Below are 20,732 nucleotides of genomic sequence, written 5' to 3'. Positions count from 1 at the left end.
TTGGAACTACATGAGGTTGAGTAAATAATGACAGAATTGACAGAACTGTAGGCTACATTTAGTAAGACAAGGGAGAGAAGAAATTATATGCGTATGAAAAAGAGGATAGGATATAGACAGAGGAAGTTAAGAGAAGACTGTAAGAGTTCACTTACAATTTTATTAAACCTAACTTTATTTACCTGTCTTATTTTATGCTGCCAATTCACATGCTATCGGAAATTTACTTGTGATTACAAGCTCATCGCATTCAAATTTTGACTTGAGGAGTTCATGTCCAATTTTTTAACTAGGAAACTAGTATTTACGATAATTCCAATAGCATGTGAAGGCAGCATTAAGTTTAGTCTTTTCCAGCTCAAAATATGGAGCTTATTTTAGAGAGGACAATCCATCAATGTGCTGAATAAGAGACAAACAGATGTCAAAGCGTGAAAGAGCCATTGATTGGAATGCTGTTGCCTGCATTAACAGAGTTCAACAGTGACTTTAGTTGTTCATGACATCACAAGTAACTTGAGACGCATTGAGAAGCTCCCTCCCTTTCAGGGTTTTTTCCTCCATGTGCTTCCCACCCTTGCCTCCTGCCTTACTCCCTTCAGTGGAACCACACTGTCCTCTCTCTCTCTCTTTCTCTATTTGGGCTTAAACCTTTTAACAACTGGGATAAAAAGCAACACCTCAACCAAGAAAAGCTCTGCCTTTGAGAAAACATCAACTGCAATTTAAAAGGGTGAGAGAGTCTTTTTTTCTTCTGAGTATCTGTTGTATTGCCTGAGCACATGGGCTATAACAGCAGACTGCAGTTGACAGGAAAGGCTTAATGGCTTAGGAGAGTTTTGTTAAGAAATTATAGCTTTCATTGTGTTCTATAACTAGCTGTTTTACCGTCATACAATTTGCTCTTTGATTGAAATTAATTGGACTTTTAAAGGGCTTTTTTATAACAATTAAGAAAAAATGTCTGGTTAGACAGTTTTAAGATTTGTTGTTACCCTCAATCACCCTACAGTGTGGTAAAGAATATGGCTAAACATGACTGAGGATAATAGCATGTGTGAGTTGCAAAGGAAAATATTTTCTGTGCACACTGTACATGACGTTATGCAGGTGTCATATATCCGATCGCAGGACTAATACCTCAAGCCAGATATAAAAGGCTGCTAGTTGATTTGGACTTGCATGGACTAGACATAAATGATTCGAAATATAGGGCATATGAACACATTCACATGTCTTTAAAATGTTTTCTGTTGACTGAGAGCAGTGTGCACCCACCCAACATATTTGCAAAAAACAAACAAGTCACTCTTTCTTTGTAAGGTTTTGTAAGGCATGGGATATTTCTTTTAAGCTGAACCATGACAGTGTAAGAAAATAATCTTGATGAACATTTAGGTTAAATGTCAGCATATCATGCATTGTTCACATTCTCTTAGTTCTTCAATGTTCCACAAATTCTTCTAGATATTGCTAGGTAAAAGTGATTACATATTCAGTGATACATTTAAGTCATCTGAGACTAAATTGGGACTATGAAGACCTCAAAATATCCAAACATCCAAAAATTGTTGCGCAACGTGTAAGGGTACACCCTAATGGATTGCTTTAGTAAAGGCATTTAAAGAGCAACTAGGTCATGTATTTGGGAAAAGAGACATCAAATGTCATTTAACTTTCTAATGTCAGTTTAGTTATTCACTATGGATATTTGCAAACTTTTCAAAGAAAGATTTTTGAAAACTCCGCTACAAAGTTTGTAGAAATTTGTAATTGTTTTGACAGTAGCATCATTAATCAGAATACGCTTTGCTTTCCTACTCTGTATAGTATGCGGAAAGCAATATGTCAAATGACTAGGTTTTCCAAGTAGTATTCATGAAACAGTATAGTTACACAATACCTGGATGTTCACCTGCTGGGACTCTGAATTTTGCATCCCAAAATTGCAATCCCAAATGAGGCCATGGGAACTGTAACTGTAAGCCACTCTTTTCAAGTGCAATTGATAGATACCAAGAACGTGGTTCTTCATGGTTAAATTATACTTGTTAACTCCCAAGTGCATTATTTTTGTGGTTATTATTGTTAGTATGTATAGCAGTCAGAGGACAATGGATGACAATGGCCATTTTAGATGCATGGTAATGTTTTTATACTACACAACTGCCAGTGCCTACCGAAAGAAGTACTTTCCCAATGATTGAGAAGTGTATTCCTCAGCAAATTCAGCACATACTCCAAAACGATGTGGTTTTAGACGCAGCAACTTTTTAAAAACAAGTTTCAATGTACTTTCCTTATCTGCCATTGGCCAGCCAAGCAGATAGTCCTGCCCTAAACTCATGCCATTTGTTGAGCTAATGTTGATATGTCGGGTTGGTCAGGATGCTCAAACAGAGCAAGGTATTGATAGCATGTGACCTTAGTGGTTACACTTTTCAGTCTTCAATTGGCTTTTTTATAGTATCTGAATATAAAATAATTTTAATATGTTAACTTTAGCTTAAATGTTTTTTAATTAAAAAATTTAATTGAATTTATTTTTTATTTTATTTTTTTTGTAAAGGAATTTACCAGAAAGAACAACAGTTTAATTTTGTGGAGTTTGTGCTGGTGAGAGCGTGACCTAACAACATAATAAAATGTAAAGCAATTTTAGCTGTTGACTGCACTTTGGTGAAGCACTTCCTGTTGTATTTTAATCTTTGAAGCATGTAAAGTTCTTTGGCTAGAGTGAGAAAAAAACATCACAGATGAATAATCCCACAATATATGTCGACATACCACTGTTATCTGAAAGGAAAAGTAGAGGAAATCATTATCAGGTGGAAAATGAAAAGGAATGTGTCTAATTTTTTTTTAGAGGAGTTTTAAAGGCACAATGTACACACTGATGTTGTGACCCACAAAATTGATAAACCTCAAGTGGTTTCCGTAGCTCTTTTAAACGGATGTCCTGGACATATTGAATATACATGGCCACAGGCGTGGAAATGAGCATGCGGAGAGATCAGCGAGTGCATTGTGTGGTCTGCAACAATGACCAGACCTGGTCTTTTACTTTAACTTTCACTGTTTGAGTCTTTAGGGTTTAAAAGTTAATTCATACTGATGTGAAAAACACGTTCTGTTAGTGGTATTATATATAAAATTTACTACGAGTTCATTTGAGCCTGAATTTTGGCACACATTGGCCCCTGAGCTGAAGGGATCATATTATCTCATGGGAAATACTCTGGAAATTCAAGTAGACTACACTGATGTGTCTGCCATAAAAAGAGCATTTGAAGACTGTAATACACCTCTAGCCAAGGCCTTAAAATGGATAGCAATAGTGTGAGATGTTAACATACAGGCAGAGGGGTCTATAGAGAATGAGAGTGGAAAGACAGGAAATGGATGAAGGAATGCGAGTGGAATGGGTGGCGAGACGGTTGTTAAGCTCTGATGGTAAGTGGCTAAAGATAGTACAGACGTTGGGGTATGCTAACCTGCCAAATCTTGTCCAAAAACTATTTTTGCAACATAATAAATGTGATTTAAAGGTATTTGATCACAGTTTTTATTAAGTGCTTCTCAGTTGGTTTTGGTTAAGATCCGGATTAGAGTGGGTAGTTACAATGTAGTACCAACGTAGTGTCATACTAAAGTAAAAAAAAAGTTGTAAATTATAATAAAATGAATGAAAATAAAATAAAAACAATTTTATATTAAATATAAAATATTTCTATTTCTATTTACAATATAATATTTACATTATTTTCAAATAAAATAGACTAGGGGTGAATTCAGGGTGATTGGGACACTTTTTGCCATTGAGATGATTTGGAAAAAGTATCCCAATCAACCTGAATTCACCAGTACTGTTCAAAAGTTTGGGGTCACAAAATTTATTTTATTTTATTTATTTTTAAGTCTCTTTTACACTCACCAAAGCTGCATTTATTTGATCAAAAATACAATAAAAATATTATTATAATTTAAAATAACCGTTTGAATATATTTTAAAATGCAAGTTATGTGATGACAAAGCTGCTGATCCTTGTGTCAAATGATCTTTCAGAAATCATTCTAACATGCTGATTTGGTGCTCAGGTTACATTTCTTATTATCAATGTTGAAAACGGTTGTGCTGCTGAATATTTTTGTGGAAAAGTTTTTAGGATTCTTTGATAAATAAAGAGTGTAAAAGAACAGCATTTATTTGAAATATAAATATTTCATTGTATCATGAACTGCATAGTTTCAAAAGTAAATTAAAATGTTTATGTTTCGATGATTAACATTTCACTTCACAAAGCACATTTAATTAAAGGCACAGTATGTACGTTTTCGCAGCTAGAGGTTATTCAAAACAATAATAAAAGCATAGATTGATGATGCCGTGAATGAGCATGGAATCACGTGGAATCTTCACCTCCACAGCCGATGGACAGGATCGTTTTCATGGATGAGCTAATGTATTAAAGTTTTATTAACGTTACTGTGGTGCTCCTTTTGTTTTGTTGTTTGTTTATTTTACAATTACAGTTACGTTTAACATTCGCCTGTTACGTTTGATCACTTAAATTCACATTCTTTTATTTCATTCTAATGAAATAGCCACAAGTGCTGAATTACTATAGAGGTCACTTTATTTGACAAATTATAGTTGTGGGGTAACGCAGCGATGTTTTACTTGGTCAAATCAATCGTCCTAAAAATACATTTGAGTGTGTTGAAAGTTATGTAAAAGTGACTCTGTGCGTTCCAAAAAATCAAGGGTAGCGCAGATGTGACGTCATTAATAGCTAATTTCTCTGGATTTCAACATTGTTGGAAACATTTGGGATACACAAGTCAACAAAATATAACATTGTTCTAGTGGTTTTTGGTTATTTTAATCCAACATTTTTACATATTGTGCAGTATGCATAGTATGTTCACTTTTAATTCAGTATGCATAGTATTTTCATTTGCCTTGTTCTTTTACCATGGTTTAAGGGTCATACGGGTCATAAGGGTCATGTCATGTTCACCAACCATGTAGGCATCTGCCTAATTTGGTTAGCTTCTGCTAAGTGACAGTTTAATTTTCACCAAAAATACTGCTATAATTGGATGAATCAAGTTGATAAGCCATTTGACTAACTAACCTATTTGTGCATGATTATATGGTTAAATGTTGTTTTTTGTTTTCCCCTCCAGTCTGAAAGCTGAGAACAGTGTTTTATTTTACTATTCGTAGGAGTAAAGGGTTAAAAGTTATTCAATGTCACAGCGCTCTTTGCTACCTTCCCCCACCTCTTTCTATTTTTTCTCTTTTTCCCAGCCCCTCAATGTCCCTACTACCCACCCTGCATGTTTTAACTGAGTGCTAAGTTGTTTAAACAAATAACTCAGTGACTCTCTGACAGTTAAGTGGAAAGGTTGTCTGGGCCAAGTAAAATTTAGCATTTAAAATCAGATCCATAGAAGCATTACAAACAGTCATCTAGTGCTGCATTGACGTAAGCTGTCCCAGGTAACAAGTCAATCTGGTCACACTAGTATATTTCACACTTGATCAGGCAGTTATTGGGAGTGGTGTTGGGCACATACGAGGTGGTCTTGTCGCAGAGAAGTTCTCTTTCTCCTCTTGTCTGTAGGCTAGCTGCCTTCAGGGTGAAATTCTTGGCGAATACACAAGTGTGACGTTTTGCAGCTGACAAATATAATTTATATAGGGGATTTTTCCATGAAAATGTTTTTGGTGTTCATTTATAAAAACTTTGCTATGTAGAAATGTTCAAGTTGCTGGTTGATGAAACCATTGAGAAGTGATGAGTGGTGTTCTGTTTTAAGAGTAAAGCTGAGCACGTTAACAAACGCTTCCCTTCTGGAATGTTGTCCAGTTGGTTTCAACCTATAGTATACACATGACCCCAATGACTCGTGCCACCAGCAATGTAACATGACATATTGGTTGTAAAACTCATGCAATACTCTTTGGTTAAATTGGTTTGTGCTATTGGTAACACTTTACTATATTTATTTACTCCAATTCGTTGTTGAAATATAATCATTTACTAAGTTTCTGTCAATTTAATGACAGATATTTTAAACATACATTAAATAATTAAGACATTAAGAGGTTAAGTAAAATATAATATATAGGCTAATATTGTGCATATATTTAGCGAAAGAGTTTCATTTCTCTAGCGAACTAACAAGCTGTGGACACTGAATGACTTGCCTGAGGTAAATAATGTTACATGACATTGTTTACAAGCTGTTTTATTGACGTCTTTCCACTGTTGAAACACTGATTGAGCGATTACACAAGATATGATACGTTTCAGTAAGTACTGTGTCTTTTAACATACTGTACCTTCAGATGTTCATTCATGTTTATTCTGTAACTGGTTTTAAAGAGGAAGAGATGATCGCGTTCACTCGCGCTCGGCACTGCCGCTTGAACTGAGGCACCTATGCACCCACATCGAGTGTGGCTGGCAAGCATACATACGGGCCTCAACTGGGCCAACTATGGCTCAAATGGCCCTTTTCTGGCAGCGGCAAAGGTCATGTGGGCCACATTTGGGCCATACACAGCAAGTCACAACTCACACTAAAACCGGCTTGATGTGTGTGGGCCAGATATGGCCCATATGACCTTTGCCGCTCCCAGAACTGAGATTCCCAGATGAGGCCTGGATATGGGCAGTGATCTGTCACGCCACACCAAAAAAGCATTTATTGTTTGAATTTCGTGATAATTTTAATAATTAACAGAATTTGTTAGATTACACTTTGTTTCTTATCGAAAGCAAAACGCAGAGCTTATTGCGATTATTGGTGGTGGTTAATGGTGGTTAGGTTACAACGCTGTATTCATCGTGTACACATAAGGCCACATTTACACATAGCCGGGTATTTAGAGAAACAAATATCCCCCCCCCCCCCCCCCCCCCCCCCTCCATTTTCAATAATAACATTGTGCACACAACATCCTTTTCAAAAAAGCTGTCATTTACATCAACCCGCATAAATACGCCGTCGAGCGCCATCATAACTATGCCAAACCTATGGGCGGCAGTGTAGGGAGAAGGATAAATCCATGCAAGCCAATCAGAACTGTAAACATAGGGCGCTCACATGACGTTAAGCATTTTCTGGCGCATAATGTGACTTTGAGAACCTAAAACCTTCCTCCCAGTTGACACGGCAACACATAATCAGAAGATCAAGCTAAGTCACCAATGCTATATTTGAAAACTGCATATTTTGTTAAGTATTATTTATAGACTATAGACCTTATGTAGCCCCGCCCCTTTTCAGCGCGGCGCTCGTTGTCTTTTGACTTCCGGTCTGTATTTTCACAGTGATCTTGAGTATTTATGAATGAACGGCTCGTTTTAAAATCTTCCCGGTCTACTGGCATTTGTTAAGACATCTGCTTTAAACATTACAATCCTCATGATAACTTTCGTTAACTTTACATTAAGTAAATCCACTTCAAAAGCGAATTACTCCTGGACAGCAATGCCATAGAAATATATAGAGCGACCGCAAAAACGGAAGTTCAAAGACAATATTCTAAAGATGGCGGTGCCCTCGTTTCCCTGGCGTATATGGTCTATATTTATGAATATTTTTAATTAGCTCTTATTTTTATATTTTCAGTTTTCATTTTATTTTTAGTTAAAGATTTTTATTTTAGCTTTAATTTATTTTATATATTAAAACTTAATGCAACAATAAATATTTTCCATTTAGGTTATTCATCTAATATTTTATGTATAGCTTTATTTTAATGAATGAAAACAGTTTTGAATTGTTTTACTAACAATAACAACACTGATTGTTTATGATGTACTTTAATTGTACATTTACATTGAAAATTATTTATCACAAAAATTTCTGTCGAATTATCAGGATTTGGATTACAGATAAATTGTTGATGCCTTTATTATGCCTTTTAAACTTATGTTAAAGTTATTCAGTACTGTACAATTTATTCTTTATTTAATTAATTACTAGTATGAAAAAAAAAAACATGTAAGTCTTTTAGTAGTGAGTTTAAGCAAGAAATAATGATTATTATGAGGTTATGAGGAAATGCTTTCCACAAGACGCTTCCACAAGGCTTTATTATTGTTTAATTTTGTGCCTACAGGCATACATCAACATTAAGAGTGTGCAATTCTGCACTCCAGCCTTCAGATACTTATAACAGAATTACCAGAATTACCATTCAGCCCGATGGGTCAGACACTTTAATGACTTTTACCGTACAGTGTGGAATTCTGCCAGGCCACAGTACAAAAGGTCAACATCTCAGGCTGGCAACTGAATGCTAAATCGTGGAAACAATATATATTGTCAATCCATTAGTCAGATGAGGCTAATAAGAGTCACTTTTAGAAGAGTTGTGTCGCTTTTATTCTCTCAGTTGTGAATGCTAATTGCCTTGGTGAAATAATTTTCAGAGTTATAATTTAATCTTATTTAATTTTGAATGATGTAAAGTCATATTTATTTTTTGTATATTGATAATATTCTAATTTCATAACATCTCCTAAAATCTCAGTTACTCCAGAGTTTCACATAGTAGCATATTTTATTTTTTAAACATCAGCCCTTAAACATTAACATCAGAATTTAAACATTCTTTGCTGTGTGTGAGTAAAAGACCAAGGCGTGAATTGCCATGTGCTGCCAGGCAGTATGTACGTACAACAAATCTTATCAATCTTTTGAGTGTACAAGGTTGTGTTCGGAAAGTAGTTCAGGAACCACAGCTGGCAGGAGCTGCTGGAAAACTTCCAAACCTCCGAAGCTTGAGCCACGTATTCAAACTTGTGGGCTGAATGTGACTGTGAATTTCATATCCAACAGCAATTCACCTTGTTGCTTCTTCCCACAGCATTTCACATGGTCTCATAAACACACTGATCTCATATTTGTTTACATATTTCTGATAGATTCACCCTGGCATTGGAGAGAGATTTTTCCATTTACACTTTCTTACGTGTTTGAGACACTGTGCGATAATTCGCATACACATGGCAAGAAACATTCTCAGTAGAGCTGTTTGAGTCACATGCTGTTATTTTTGTGAGTATGTGACCATTATTCCTGCCATATGGAATAGATCCCACTGATTTCAACATCTGAACCATCAGTAGTCTGCAAGGCTCTATACTGAGTTAATGTATGACATGATGGCCCGACTGATGTCAGTCATAATAATGGAAAATTGATAAAAAATCAATGATACTAAAATAACACTCATTCCGACCCCTTCTAAAAGTTGCTAAAAGACAGAATGCCAAAGGTAGCGTCTCTCCAGAGGCAGCTCTGGCCACTCTTGTCAGTCAGTAAAGATTGGAATTTGGGATGAGTGTCATAAACAAAAAGTATTCTAATCTTCCAGAGTTTCTATATACAGGCTGTAGAGTTACGTAATGACAAACGTAAACGCAAACATTTTACGTAAAAAAGAGCACACAAGTTTTTTAAGTCGAACATTAATTCCAGAGCTCTTCGTTCATCAATGAATTTACGCACACAGAGAACGGCATGTTGTACAAGAACAATAGTTTGCCTAGAAGTGTGGTTTTTGACATGTCCGTCACATCAGTTCTTAAGAAAATGTGCTCTCTCAGAAGCTGTTTCTTTACAAATGATCATTTACACATGCAGTTGAAAAGGCAAGAATCCAAAATAAACCTAGAATTACAGAATTCTTGTGCTCTCTTGGGCTCTTTTTTTCTTCTTGAAACATGAGTCCCTCTAGAACCAGTCACAATAGAGGTGGTGAGAAATGGACACATGGACCTCATGTTTCCTGGACACTCAGCTACATCTTGACAGTTCTCACAGTTTCTCATAGTATAACATTCAGGAATATTATGGATTAAGAGTCTAAACAAAAGACAGGATATGAAGACGGAGTCAAAGAGGCCATTTAACAGTCTTCAGGTGGCATGCTCTAAAGTAGCTCTGTGCTTCAAAGTCGTTGTAAATATTGTGCAATATCGCCTAGAATAGACATCTGTACAACCAGCTAAGAGACTGTTTTGATTGTGTGCTTTGGTTCTGTGTAAATGATCCAGCATTCTTTGTTGTTATCATAAAAGAGTACTATTACTGTTCAATAGTTTGGGGTCAGTAGGATAAAAAAAATTTTTTTTTAAAGAAAGACTATATGCTGCTTCAGATGCCTCACAATATGAGACATTATTTTATTTTTCTTGCAGATCTACTTTAGAGAAAACCCTTCACTCCACACTTCACAAGTGCTGCTCAAAAGAGAAAAAGAAAGAAACTATACATCATGGAACTTCAGAAACTAACAAACGGTCACCACCGTGACTTTCAGCATCTTGAGGAAGGGTACGTGTCATTTATTAGTAGTGATTTTGCTTTTAAAACAGAATTATACGCTTGTCTCTAAATCTGTCACTGTGTCTATTTTCTGGTGCCTTGCAGATGCATGCTAAAAGAAAAGCAAACACACTAGTCAGTTGCTTCACCATCTCTAGAAAAACACCAGTCAAAAGCAAAGTTACATTTATTTTTAAGTGAATATTTGGGTGAACTTAAAATGAACCTAAATGGAAAATGTGAGCATTGCAACATCACTGAAATATTTTATTTTTTTCCAGGGAGTGAGACATTTAGCAGCACATCACAACATAGCCTTCACCTCATTAGCACACAGAAATAACCTTGGATTTATGGTCACATTAATGCATTCCATACAGGTTGAACAAATCAGCTGTGTTAACTGTTAAACAACAATATAATCAATGATATCATCCTTGACATATTATTACATGTAAACACTATGGTAAACTGGGCCTGGTTTGTTTAGATATCAGGTGCATCTCTTTGTGTCATTTTAATGGCTGTCTTGTAAGGCAAAAGGCATCAAACTTAATTTTATTAACCTGAGCCCCATGCGGCTTTGCTATACATTTACTTACACAGTTCGTTTGACTTGTTAATTTTGAAGCGTCACAATTGAGTATCTGGTAATTGTTGCATTTCTAAAGTGTTACATTTGTCTATTTGTTTTAGAGAGTCACCTGAACGAGAGGAGTTTTTACCACACAAGAGTGATGGAGGAAAACCCCCTCAGTTTACGGATGTGAGTGAAGAAAAAAAAATCCCATTCCATCCAGCTCATATTAATAAAGCATCCAACCATTCAACTATTTTCATCAGTTATTTCCATGGTCTCTTTTGCCACTTGCTTTCCCTCTTATTGTCTCTGTGTCTTTTTTTTTCTGCTAGTTTGAAGGAAAGACATCATTTGGAATGTCTGTCTTCAACCTTAGCAATGCCATCATGGGTAGTGGGATTCTTGGACTGTCCTATGCCATGTCCAACACTGGTATCATCCTCTTTCTGTGAGTATCCCAAATTGCACCTCAGGTTCACAACTAACCACAACGTAAATGCCCTGGAGGTCTGCAGAGTAGGTAGTTGCATGACATTTCGAACCATTTGTATGATCAGTAACTAATTATCTAATGAACATATAATACTTCGATTGCTTACTTTCTTCATTTTTAAATGCACATCTGCAACTATGTAGAGTATTTACATGAGATAAAACTTTTTTTCATGTTCTTGTGTCGTGTATTGGTGTGACAGACATTATCTTTTTCATTTACTTGTTTGTGTTTCATGTTTTCTGCTTATTTTTTAACAGGGTCTTGTTGACATGCATTGCTGTCTTATCGACATACTCTGTCCATCTTCTGCTGAGGAGCGCAGGGGTTGTGGGTACGACCAATTCAGAAGTTTTTGTGTTCATGTTAAAGGATTAGTTCACTTCAGAATTTAAATTTCCTGATAATTTTTCTCACCCCCATGTCATCCAAGATGTTTATGTCTTTCTTTCTTCAGTCGAAAAGAAATTAAGGTTTTTGAGGAAAACATTCCAGGATATTTCTCCATAAAGTGGACTTCAGGGTCCACTTCAGGAATATAAGGGTCTTATCCAGTGAAACGATCTGCCATTTTCTAAAAAAAGAAAAATGTATATACTTTTTAACCACAAATGCTCATCTTGCACTTGCTCTGCGATGCGCCACACATTACGTAATCTCGTTGGAAAGGTCAGGTCTCGTTGTTTCCGGTTCAAAAAGGTTGGGTAGGGAAAAACTCCATCTCATTTTCTCCTCCAACTTCAAAATTGTCCTACATCGAAACTGCAATTGGGACCTTCAACCCGTTGGAGTCCACTATAAGGAGAAAAATCCTGGAACATCATACACAAAAACCTTCATTTCTTTTCGACTGAAGAAAGAAAGACATAAACATATTGGATGACATGGAGGTGAGTAAAAAAAGAGAAAATTGCTCATGACACCAATACTTAAATACTTCCATTTTGCATTATTTTCTAACTGAAAACAGTATTTTTCATTATAAGTCATATTAACTGTACTCTGCACAACATATTGAGTGAACATTTTAATTAAAAAAATCAATTAAATAAAAAACAATTCATTTAAATTTCAGAATGTCTCAGTATTTATCACGTCACACTTTTAATTTAATGAAATGATGAATTATTGATTGAATGAAAGCTTTCAATCTAAAGCTTTTTGATTATTTCCAGGTTGTAATAAGATTTTAAATGCAGTATTTTCAATGTGGTGTCAGACTTTTGGACCCCACTACATATGAGATTTGCATTAGTTCATTAGGCATTAATCACTAACCTGTAATATTGTCTCCACAGGTATTCGTGCATATGAACAACTGGGTAAACGAGCGTTTGGACACCCGGGAAAAATACTGGCAGCTCTTGTCATAACATTACACAACATTGGTGGTAAGTTGGAGTTTTGGCTTGGTTCTGATCTCATTTCCAAACTCCTTTTTTGTCTCTGTATCTTTTCTCTGACTTTTTCCTTAAGCGGTCCAGTTATACTGATTATAAGTTATCATTATCCATTAGATTGAAATAGTATCTCTCTATTATTTGTTCTGTTAGTAGGATTGAATAAAAACCATAAAATGTATATTCATAAAGGCTTTTAAAGTATTATAAAGCCTTTAAAAATACAGTGATGTGATTTAGGAGCAGTCCCTGAGTCTCATGAGGATAATATGTTGCGCATAAAATGTTAGCAGGACTATGTTACATAACCTTCCCTCTCAGACTAACAAATGTTTTGTCCTGCCAGCAGTATTGTAATACATTTGTGATGCTTTTGGCTCTCTAAACTTGGAAAGAGTCACATCTTCTACAGTATAAAATGTTGCAGTGCAAAACTCCTTAATTTTTCGTAACTCATATTAAATATTGCTATGTGTTAACAATTATAAAATATGTATCTGCCATTTAGATGGGTGTCAGTACAACCAAACTGTGTCTGATGTATCTGTCTGTCTTTCTTTCAGCAATGTCAAGCTACCTCTTCATTGTGAAGTATGAATTACCTCTGGTTATTCAGGCTTTCCTTGGCCTTCAGCACGGCAGTGGGTGAGAAACACAATAATCTGTTTCTCCCCCGTGTTCTCCTAATGAGTCTAATTTAATTTAGCCAAGAATTAGATCAAATGTTTGGGTCATCCAAGGTAACTTTGCATTCCTACCTCAGAGCAATCCAAATCCTCCAACTGTTGTTGAAATACATAAACCTTGCAGCGTTCCTTGTAGTATATGAGTAGGCTGCCTTATTCTTTCTCTTTCTCTTTCTCTCTTTTTCTTTCTTTTTTTTTGCTTATAGTGAGTGGTTCCTGAATGGCAACTATCTGATCGTCATTGTGTCCATTTGCGTCATCTTGCCACTTGCCCTGATGAAACAGCTTGGTAAGCCATTTTGCTTTGTACTGGTTGTGAATTCATCCTCTTCTCATCCTTTCTATTTGCTTGTCATTAGTTTTCATAATATTGTCCTCCTCTCACTGGTAAAACACAATCTGCTTTACTCACACACACATTTGAAAGGGTCCATGGCCTTTTCTGTAGAGTCCTGCAGTATATCCAGACTGATTTTTATGATGTCTTAAAGAAATTTTTTTGTCTGGTTTAGATTTTGTTTTTTTCAAGTTTTGAAATCTACAGATCTAATTTGAGAGCGCTGATTTGTAACCCAAAACAAATCGAAACAAACAACTGTTGCTAGTGAAATCAAATTAAAGGTGCAGTAAGCGATTTGAGAAAAGCTGTTGGATCGGATCGAGCACCAAAACACACTTGTAGCCTATCAGCATTAAGGGGCGTATACAATCATTAGGGGGAGATACCCGTGTTGCATAACGGGTTTGTGAGTTTGGGGGTGGAGCTATCAAGATAGGGGTGTGATCCTTTTGGGTAGGGGCGTGTTTGTTTTGGTGATTTCAAATATCAACAGCATTTCTCAGAAATCGGTTACTGCACCTTTAATTTGTATAGCGCTTTTCAAAATACACATGGCTTCAAAATCATGATGTTAATGTTTAAATATATCTTCGTATCTTCAAGCCTTATAGTCGTATAATATAGTTTACATTTTGTGTAATAATGTCTGTTGTTTGTTGCAGGGTACCTGGGCTACACCAGTGGCTTCTCTCTGACATGTATGGTTTTCTTCCTGATCTCAGTAAGTGTTGATTACTTAATGCTGTGGTCTGTGTGTGGTCTTTGGAGAAAGGATCAAAAGATAACTCAAAACCTCTCTGGTTTAACTCTATCTTTTCAACTATTTATAACTTTTTTAATGTTTGTGTTTCCTAGGTCATCTACAAGAAGTTCAATATCCCGTGTCCTTTCGATGGTTTTACCAACCACACTGCTGAAAACATATCTATTGATGGTGAATGTGAAGCTAAATACTTCACCATCAACCAGCAGGTTAGGAAGGGTTTTCATCATTGCAAGAATTTATTCAGGAAGTATCATTTATAACCCTTTATGACCTGCACCCCAGATCGACAAGCTATTGTCATTATAGCTCTGAAAAGACAGGAAATGCTCAGTGGAAATAGTGTTACCACCAACTAGTTCTTTCAGTATGATGACATATGTGTGAGGCTGCCTCACTGCATGAGATCAGACATGGCTTTATGTCATTTTTTATTTACTCTGTTTGTCTTGCAGACAGCCTACACGGTTCCCATCTTAGCCTTCGCTTTTGTATGCCACCCTGAGGTGCTGCCGATCTACACTGAGCTGCGCAAGTACGTTAAGAACGCACATGCTCTCTGAAAGATCATGTGACATTGAATACTGGAGTAATGATGCTGAAAATTCAGCTTTACCATCACAGGAATACATTACATTTTAAAATATAGTACAACAGAAAACTATTTTAAATTGTAGTTATATATAGCACAATATTGCTGTGTTTTTGATTTAAATAAATGTCTTGGTGAGCGTAAGAGACTTCCTTTAAAAACATTAAGAATCTGACTGAACCCAAACTTTTAAACGGTAGTGTGTGTGTTATATACATAGATAAATACATATATATGAATTATAATATGTCTGTATTTCTTTGTTCCAAGAAGGGAAACATGAGTCAAAAGTAAATCTCCTTTATTATTGTTGTTTTGACACTTTTAGTCCCACAAAGAGACGCATGCAGGCCATTGCCAACGTGTCCATCCTGGGGATGTTTGTCATGTATCTGCTCACTGCCATCTTTGGCTACCTCACCTTTTATTGTAAGCGCTTTGGATTTTAAAATAAAAAATTATGTTCAATGCTGCATGCCAGCCATAAAATTTACCCTAATGTACCCTTTCAGTTGCTATCCATACGATACTACCACAATACTAGACAATCATTTCTTCTGTTAAAAGAAAAGGAAATGTAATCATTGGAAATTATTGTGTTTTAACAACATGACTTTAGAGGTGAGGCATCACTGATGCTATCTGATCACAGGCTATACTTGATAATACATTTGTGGTTTAGCTTGTTTAATAGAACCTACATCTGTTATGTGTGTGAGTAATTTAAGCACAGTCTGAAAATAGTAGTTAATCTCAAAATATCTCTCACAGTAAACACAGAGGCAGAACTTCTACACACCTACAGCAAGGTGGATCCTCTGGACACGCTCATCCTGTGTGTGCGTGTGGCCGTGCTGGTGGCCGTGACTCTGACTGTTCCCGTTGTGCTCTTCCCGGTAATGAGACTCTTTATTGAATGTGGTTACATGGTGATATCTGACTAACTTTCCTGCTTTTATATTTCTAAGATAAAACTGTGTTGTAGCATATTGTCAAAAGTTGATACTCCATCCATAAATGAAAATTGTCTCATCATTTATTCACCATCATGCTGTCTCAGATGTATATGACTTTCTTGCTTTAGATGAACCGAAACAGATTAAAAAAAATAATAATCCATCTCTCTGAGTCCATATATGGGATCTTTAAAAACCACACAAAGTGAACCATGACAAGCCCAGTTGATGTTCCTTACTTTTCACTTTGCCGTCATGTTCACTTTACCTTTCACTTTGCCGTCATGTTCACTTTGTGTGGTTTTTGAAGCGTCAACTTTGGGGTTCCTATACACTTGCATTATATGGACTCTCAGAGATTGATTGTTTTTCTAAAAATGTTTGTTTCTGTTCATCAGAAGAAAGAAAGTCATATACATCTGGGACGGCATGAGGGTGAGTAAAAGATGAGAAAATGTTCACTTTTGGGTGGAGTATCCCTTTGTTGAGTTTTTTTTTATGCAGGGCAGATGTGTTCATTATTTTGATTTCTTTGTCGTATTCTTTTTTTTTTAGATTCGCAGAGCACTTCTTCAGCTTCTGTTCCCTGATAAGCCCTTCCATTGGGTGCGTCACATCTCTATTGCATTGTGTCTCCTTTTTGTTGTCAATCTGCTCGTCATTTTTGTGCCCAACATTCGTGACATTTTCGGCATCATCGGTGAGTAAATAAAGAACATTTAAATGTGCACCTAAAGAAAATACTAGTGCAATGCAGCAAAATAACATTACTGTAGCTTTAGTTTAGTTGCATGATAATCTAATAACCATAAAAATACATATCACTCACAAATATTGGGTAGAATAATCCATTTGTAATAAAAACAAATCTATTAAATAAATGTATATTCATTTATAATATTGCTCTGCTCGTTAACAGCTATAAATGGTTAGATAAGACATCACAATTCAGCATTCAGATATTACAGTGATGTCATCAGGGTTACAATGATGTCATCACTGCTGCATTTTGAATGCTGGGGATTCTATCAATGTATGTCAATGGTCAAATTGTCTTAAAGGTGCGGTCACATTTAAGTCAAGTCAAGTCAAGTTTATTTGTATAGCGCTTTTCACAATACAGATTGCATCAAAGCAGCTTCACAGTATTAAATTAAAATAATACAACAAAGTTTGTTTCAAGAGGAATTTATTGATTGATAAAATTAAATTAAATATCCCCAAAATATCCCCAACTGAGCAAGCCAAAGGCAACAGTGGCAAGGAACCGAAAAACTCCATCAAGTGACCTAATGGTGTCCTAAAACTCCATCAGGTGCCTTAATGGAGAAAAAAAAAACCTTGGGAGAACCCAGGCTCAGTCGGGGGCCAGTTCTCCTCTGGCATTGGATAGAGGCCGGATTGTAGTTTGAACTGTAGGATTATATGAATGCCTGGCTGAAGAGATGCGACTTTAATCTAGTTTTAAACTGGGAGAGCGAGTCTGAGCAACGAACAGTATCAGGAAGACTATTCCAGAGTTTTGGAGCCAAATGTGAAAATGCTCTCCCTCCTTTGGTGGTTCTGGATATCCTAGGTATGACCAAAAGCCTTGAATTTAGTGATCTCAAAGAGCGCGATGGATTATAGGGCGATAGAAGATCCGTTAAATAGACTGGAGCTAAGCCGTTTAGGGCTTTATAAGTCAGTAGCAATACCTTGTAATTAATACGGAACTTTATAGGTAACCAATGCAGTGATGATAAAATCGGTGTTATATGATCATATTTTCTTGATCTCGTAAGAACTCTAGCGGCGGCATTTTGGACTAACTGTAGCTTGTTTATTGAGGATGCAGGACAACCAGCTAATAAAGCATTACAGTAATCCAGTCTCGAGGTCATGAATGCATGAACTAACTTTTCTGCATCAGAAACTGATAGCATATTACGTAGCTTAGCAATGTTTCTAAGGTGGAAAAAGGCTGTTTTTGTAACATAAGAAATATGATTTTCAAAAGACAGGTTGCAATCGAGTATAACACCCAGGTCTTTTACTGTAGAGGATAAAGTAACAGGACATCCTATGATGTTAAAGTTGTATTGTGCGAGGTTTTGTGGGCGGTTTTTTGAACCGATAAGTATTACCTCTGTCTTGTCTGGATTTAATAAAAGAAAATTACGCGTCATCCAATCTTTTATATCTTTAACACACTCTGTCAATTTGGAAAATGTAGCGTTTTCATCCGGCCGTGATTTACTGTTGTTCGATGAATTTTCATGGTTGAAATCCAGTTATTTCAATAAGAATCCACACGATTGTGCATTTTGTGTGAGGAAGAAAGATTTTTCTGGGTTTAGGCTGGTCACGCGGATTCGCCGCCTTGACCAACGGAAGGTTTATGAAGGTGAATGGTTTAAAAGTGACTCCTGTGTGAGACAATAGTCAATGGAACTTGTTGGACCGAAGTTTCGCTAATGTGACCTCACCTTAAGCTTAAACTTCCTGTTGAAGTTTCATTTATTTTTTGTTCATTTCATAGGTGCAACCTCTGCTCCAAGCTTGATCTTCATCCTCCCGGGTCTTTTTTACATCCGAATCGTTTCCACCGAGCAAGAACCAATGAACTCAAGACCAAAAATTCAGGCAAGTCTCAAACGTTCCCTATTTTGAATCAATGTGGTGTACAAATAAATCAAAAGAGAATTTGATTTAATGTACACATTACGGTGAACTGAGAGTCAGATGTTCTCAGTCATCAAAAGTATCTTCTGCTCTTGTGTTTCAGGCTGCCTGCTTCACTGCTCTAGGCTTCATCTTTATGAGCATGAGCTTGACGTTCATCGCACTGGATTGGGTCTACGGAGAGAATCGAAGTGGAGGAGGTCACTGATCTTCAACCACAAAACTGTAAGGGTCCAAAAAGCCTTTGAGGAACATCACTACCCCTTCTCTCTCCTGAATGTGAGAGAATCCAAAACATCACTTAGGCTGGACCCAACTCACCTCAGATCTGTTATCCCGCTGAGTAAGGAAAAGGACTGATGTCCTGCCATCTTTAAAATTAAAATGGATATATATGGATCCTATGATGTTTCATAGTGGAGGATTTCTGGGGGACACAGAAATGTCATGCCATTTTGAAGCTGTTTCTACAATCATAACGCTAAATTATGTTTGTGTTGTAGATGGAATCCTGCTATATAGCTTTAAAATAACGCTAAAAGATACAGCACATGCCAAAATAAATGACTGGAGAGGTTTGTTTTATTGTCTTATGGAGACAATATCATCTGACCTACCATCAGACCTATCATCTGGTCTTTTGTCCCATCAAATGCAAGCCATTGACTCAGAGTGCAATACTTAGGAAATTGATACACATTTTCCTTCTTTAGTTTGTTCATCCAAAAATGTTGCTTATGATAAGAAAATTCAACATCATCTCAGAATGGCTGTAGACCTGAACTGAATCTGTCTGCGTCTTCTTCTTTTGTTTCTTTTTTTTTTTTTATCCGAGAATCAAATTTCTGAAATTCAAGTTCAGAATTTTTTTTTTTCACTACAATTAAAAAGACAATCAGCCTTATACTATTTCAGTTTTTTTTTTCCTGCTGCATATCATTTACTTTGTCAAACAAATGTAAGGTACGTACAGTTACAATATTTCGTGGTGCAGTGGGGTGGAATGCCATCTGTTGTTTCAGGTGAGGAACAGGTGGATAACTACAATTAAGGTGCTTACATCACTGTGGTGCATCTAATGCAAACAAAACCTAACCTGTAATTCACTGATTCATGCCATACTCCCATCGATCAGTCACAATCTAACAACATGTATCATACATTGTCCAACCCATCTATAATTACCTTTCTTTCCGTTTTCATTCAGAGAAATTGATGGAAAAGTAAAATGTCCCCCCTAATTACACAAATTGGAGAAAAGATTTATAATTTATAAAAAAAATTAAAAAAATTTAAGTTGTGCAGTGGGACCCAAAAGTCCACACTGAAAATAGACAATCTATATGGAAAATCTGGGACTTAAAATCCTGTATTCTGTAAATAAAGTTTTAGAATTACTATTTTTAAAAGTTTTTACACATGCAAAAACACCAACAATTGCCAAAAGCCTTTACAACTTTAAACAACAAAAAGAGAAATGCCTTTGCATGTCATTAAATTACATCTTTTCCTCCTGGTCCTCTGTAGACAATAGAATACTTAGTGATTTCATGGCAGACATACTCACAGTGTGAACTCCAGACCATTGCTAAGACCATTAAAAGGATAGTAGTCCCCCTCCTCTTCAAGTTCCCACTGTCCTGCAATGCCTATTTATTCTGTTTTAGGAGAAATAAATACATCGTTTCCACGACCGTGTTTGTTAGTTAATTAGAAAATGGGTGCAAAAATTGTATGAGGTTAAAGATTGACAGTTCCAATGTGAAACACAAACACACCAAAGAGAGTTAGCAGTTGAACAAGTGCCTTTTTCTACTGCTTTTACATTTGTTTGTTGGTTTACTGAACTCGCCTTTGACTTTGCCATAACATTTTCAATAAAAAACGTGTGGTCAGTATTAAAAA

At 36.2% G+C, this 20,732-nt stretch overlaps 1 protein-coding gene across 2 annotated transcripts in view; it reads left to right on the top strand.

Annotated features, from left to right (window-relative positions):
* The window catches only part of slc38a5b (solute carrier family 38 member 5b), a 24,247-nt gene extending 3,515 nt beyond the window's left edge, over positions 1 to 20,732 (top strand). The window contains exons 1-16 of one of the 2 annotated variants that reach the window (XM_082189323.1): positions 577 to 733; positions 10,227 to 10,362; positions 11,050 to 11,119; positions 11,266 to 11,381; positions 11,687 to 11,760; positions 12,725 to 12,817; positions 13,390 to 13,471; positions 13,719 to 13,801; positions 14,515 to 14,573; positions 14,708 to 14,824; positions 15,071 to 15,150; positions 15,536 to 15,636; positions 15,979 to 16,103; positions 16,719 to 16,863; positions 18,685 to 18,788; positions 18,931 to 20,732. In XM_082189323.1, the coding sequence (XP_082045449.1) occupies positions 10,304 to 10,362; positions 11,050 to 11,119; positions 11,266 to 11,381; positions 11,687 to 11,760; positions 12,725 to 12,817; positions 13,390 to 13,471; positions 13,719 to 13,801; positions 14,515 to 14,573; positions 14,708 to 14,824; positions 15,071 to 15,150; positions 15,536 to 15,636; positions 15,979 to 16,103; positions 16,719 to 16,863; positions 18,685 to 18,788; positions 18,931 to 19,035 (1,413 nt within the window). In that variant the 5' untranslated portion in view covers positions 577 to 733; positions 10,227 to 10,303 and the 3' untranslated portion in view covers positions 19,036 to 20,732. Of the gene's footprint in view, positions 1 to 576; positions 734 to 10,226; positions 10,363 to 11,049; positions 11,120 to 11,265; positions 11,382 to 11,686; positions 11,761 to 12,724; positions 12,818 to 13,389; positions 13,472 to 13,718; positions 13,802 to 14,514; positions 14,574 to 14,707; positions 14,825 to 15,070; positions 15,151 to 15,535; positions 15,637 to 15,978; positions 16,104 to 16,718; positions 16,864 to 18,684; positions 18,789 to 18,930 lie in introns of those variants that run through there. The other variant, XM_082189324.1, reaches the window with a different exon arrangement.

This window comes from Leuciscus leuciscus, assembly GCF_965113295.1.
Source record: "Leuciscus leuciscus genome assembly, chromosome: 13".
In the NCBI taxonomy this organism is placed as follows: Eukaryota; Metazoa; Chordata; class Actinopteri; order Cypriniformes; family Leuciscidae; genus Leuciscus; species Leuciscus leuciscus.
Note: the sequence above shows the minus strand (reverse complement) of the source record. Positions and strands in the feature narration are given on the sequence as shown.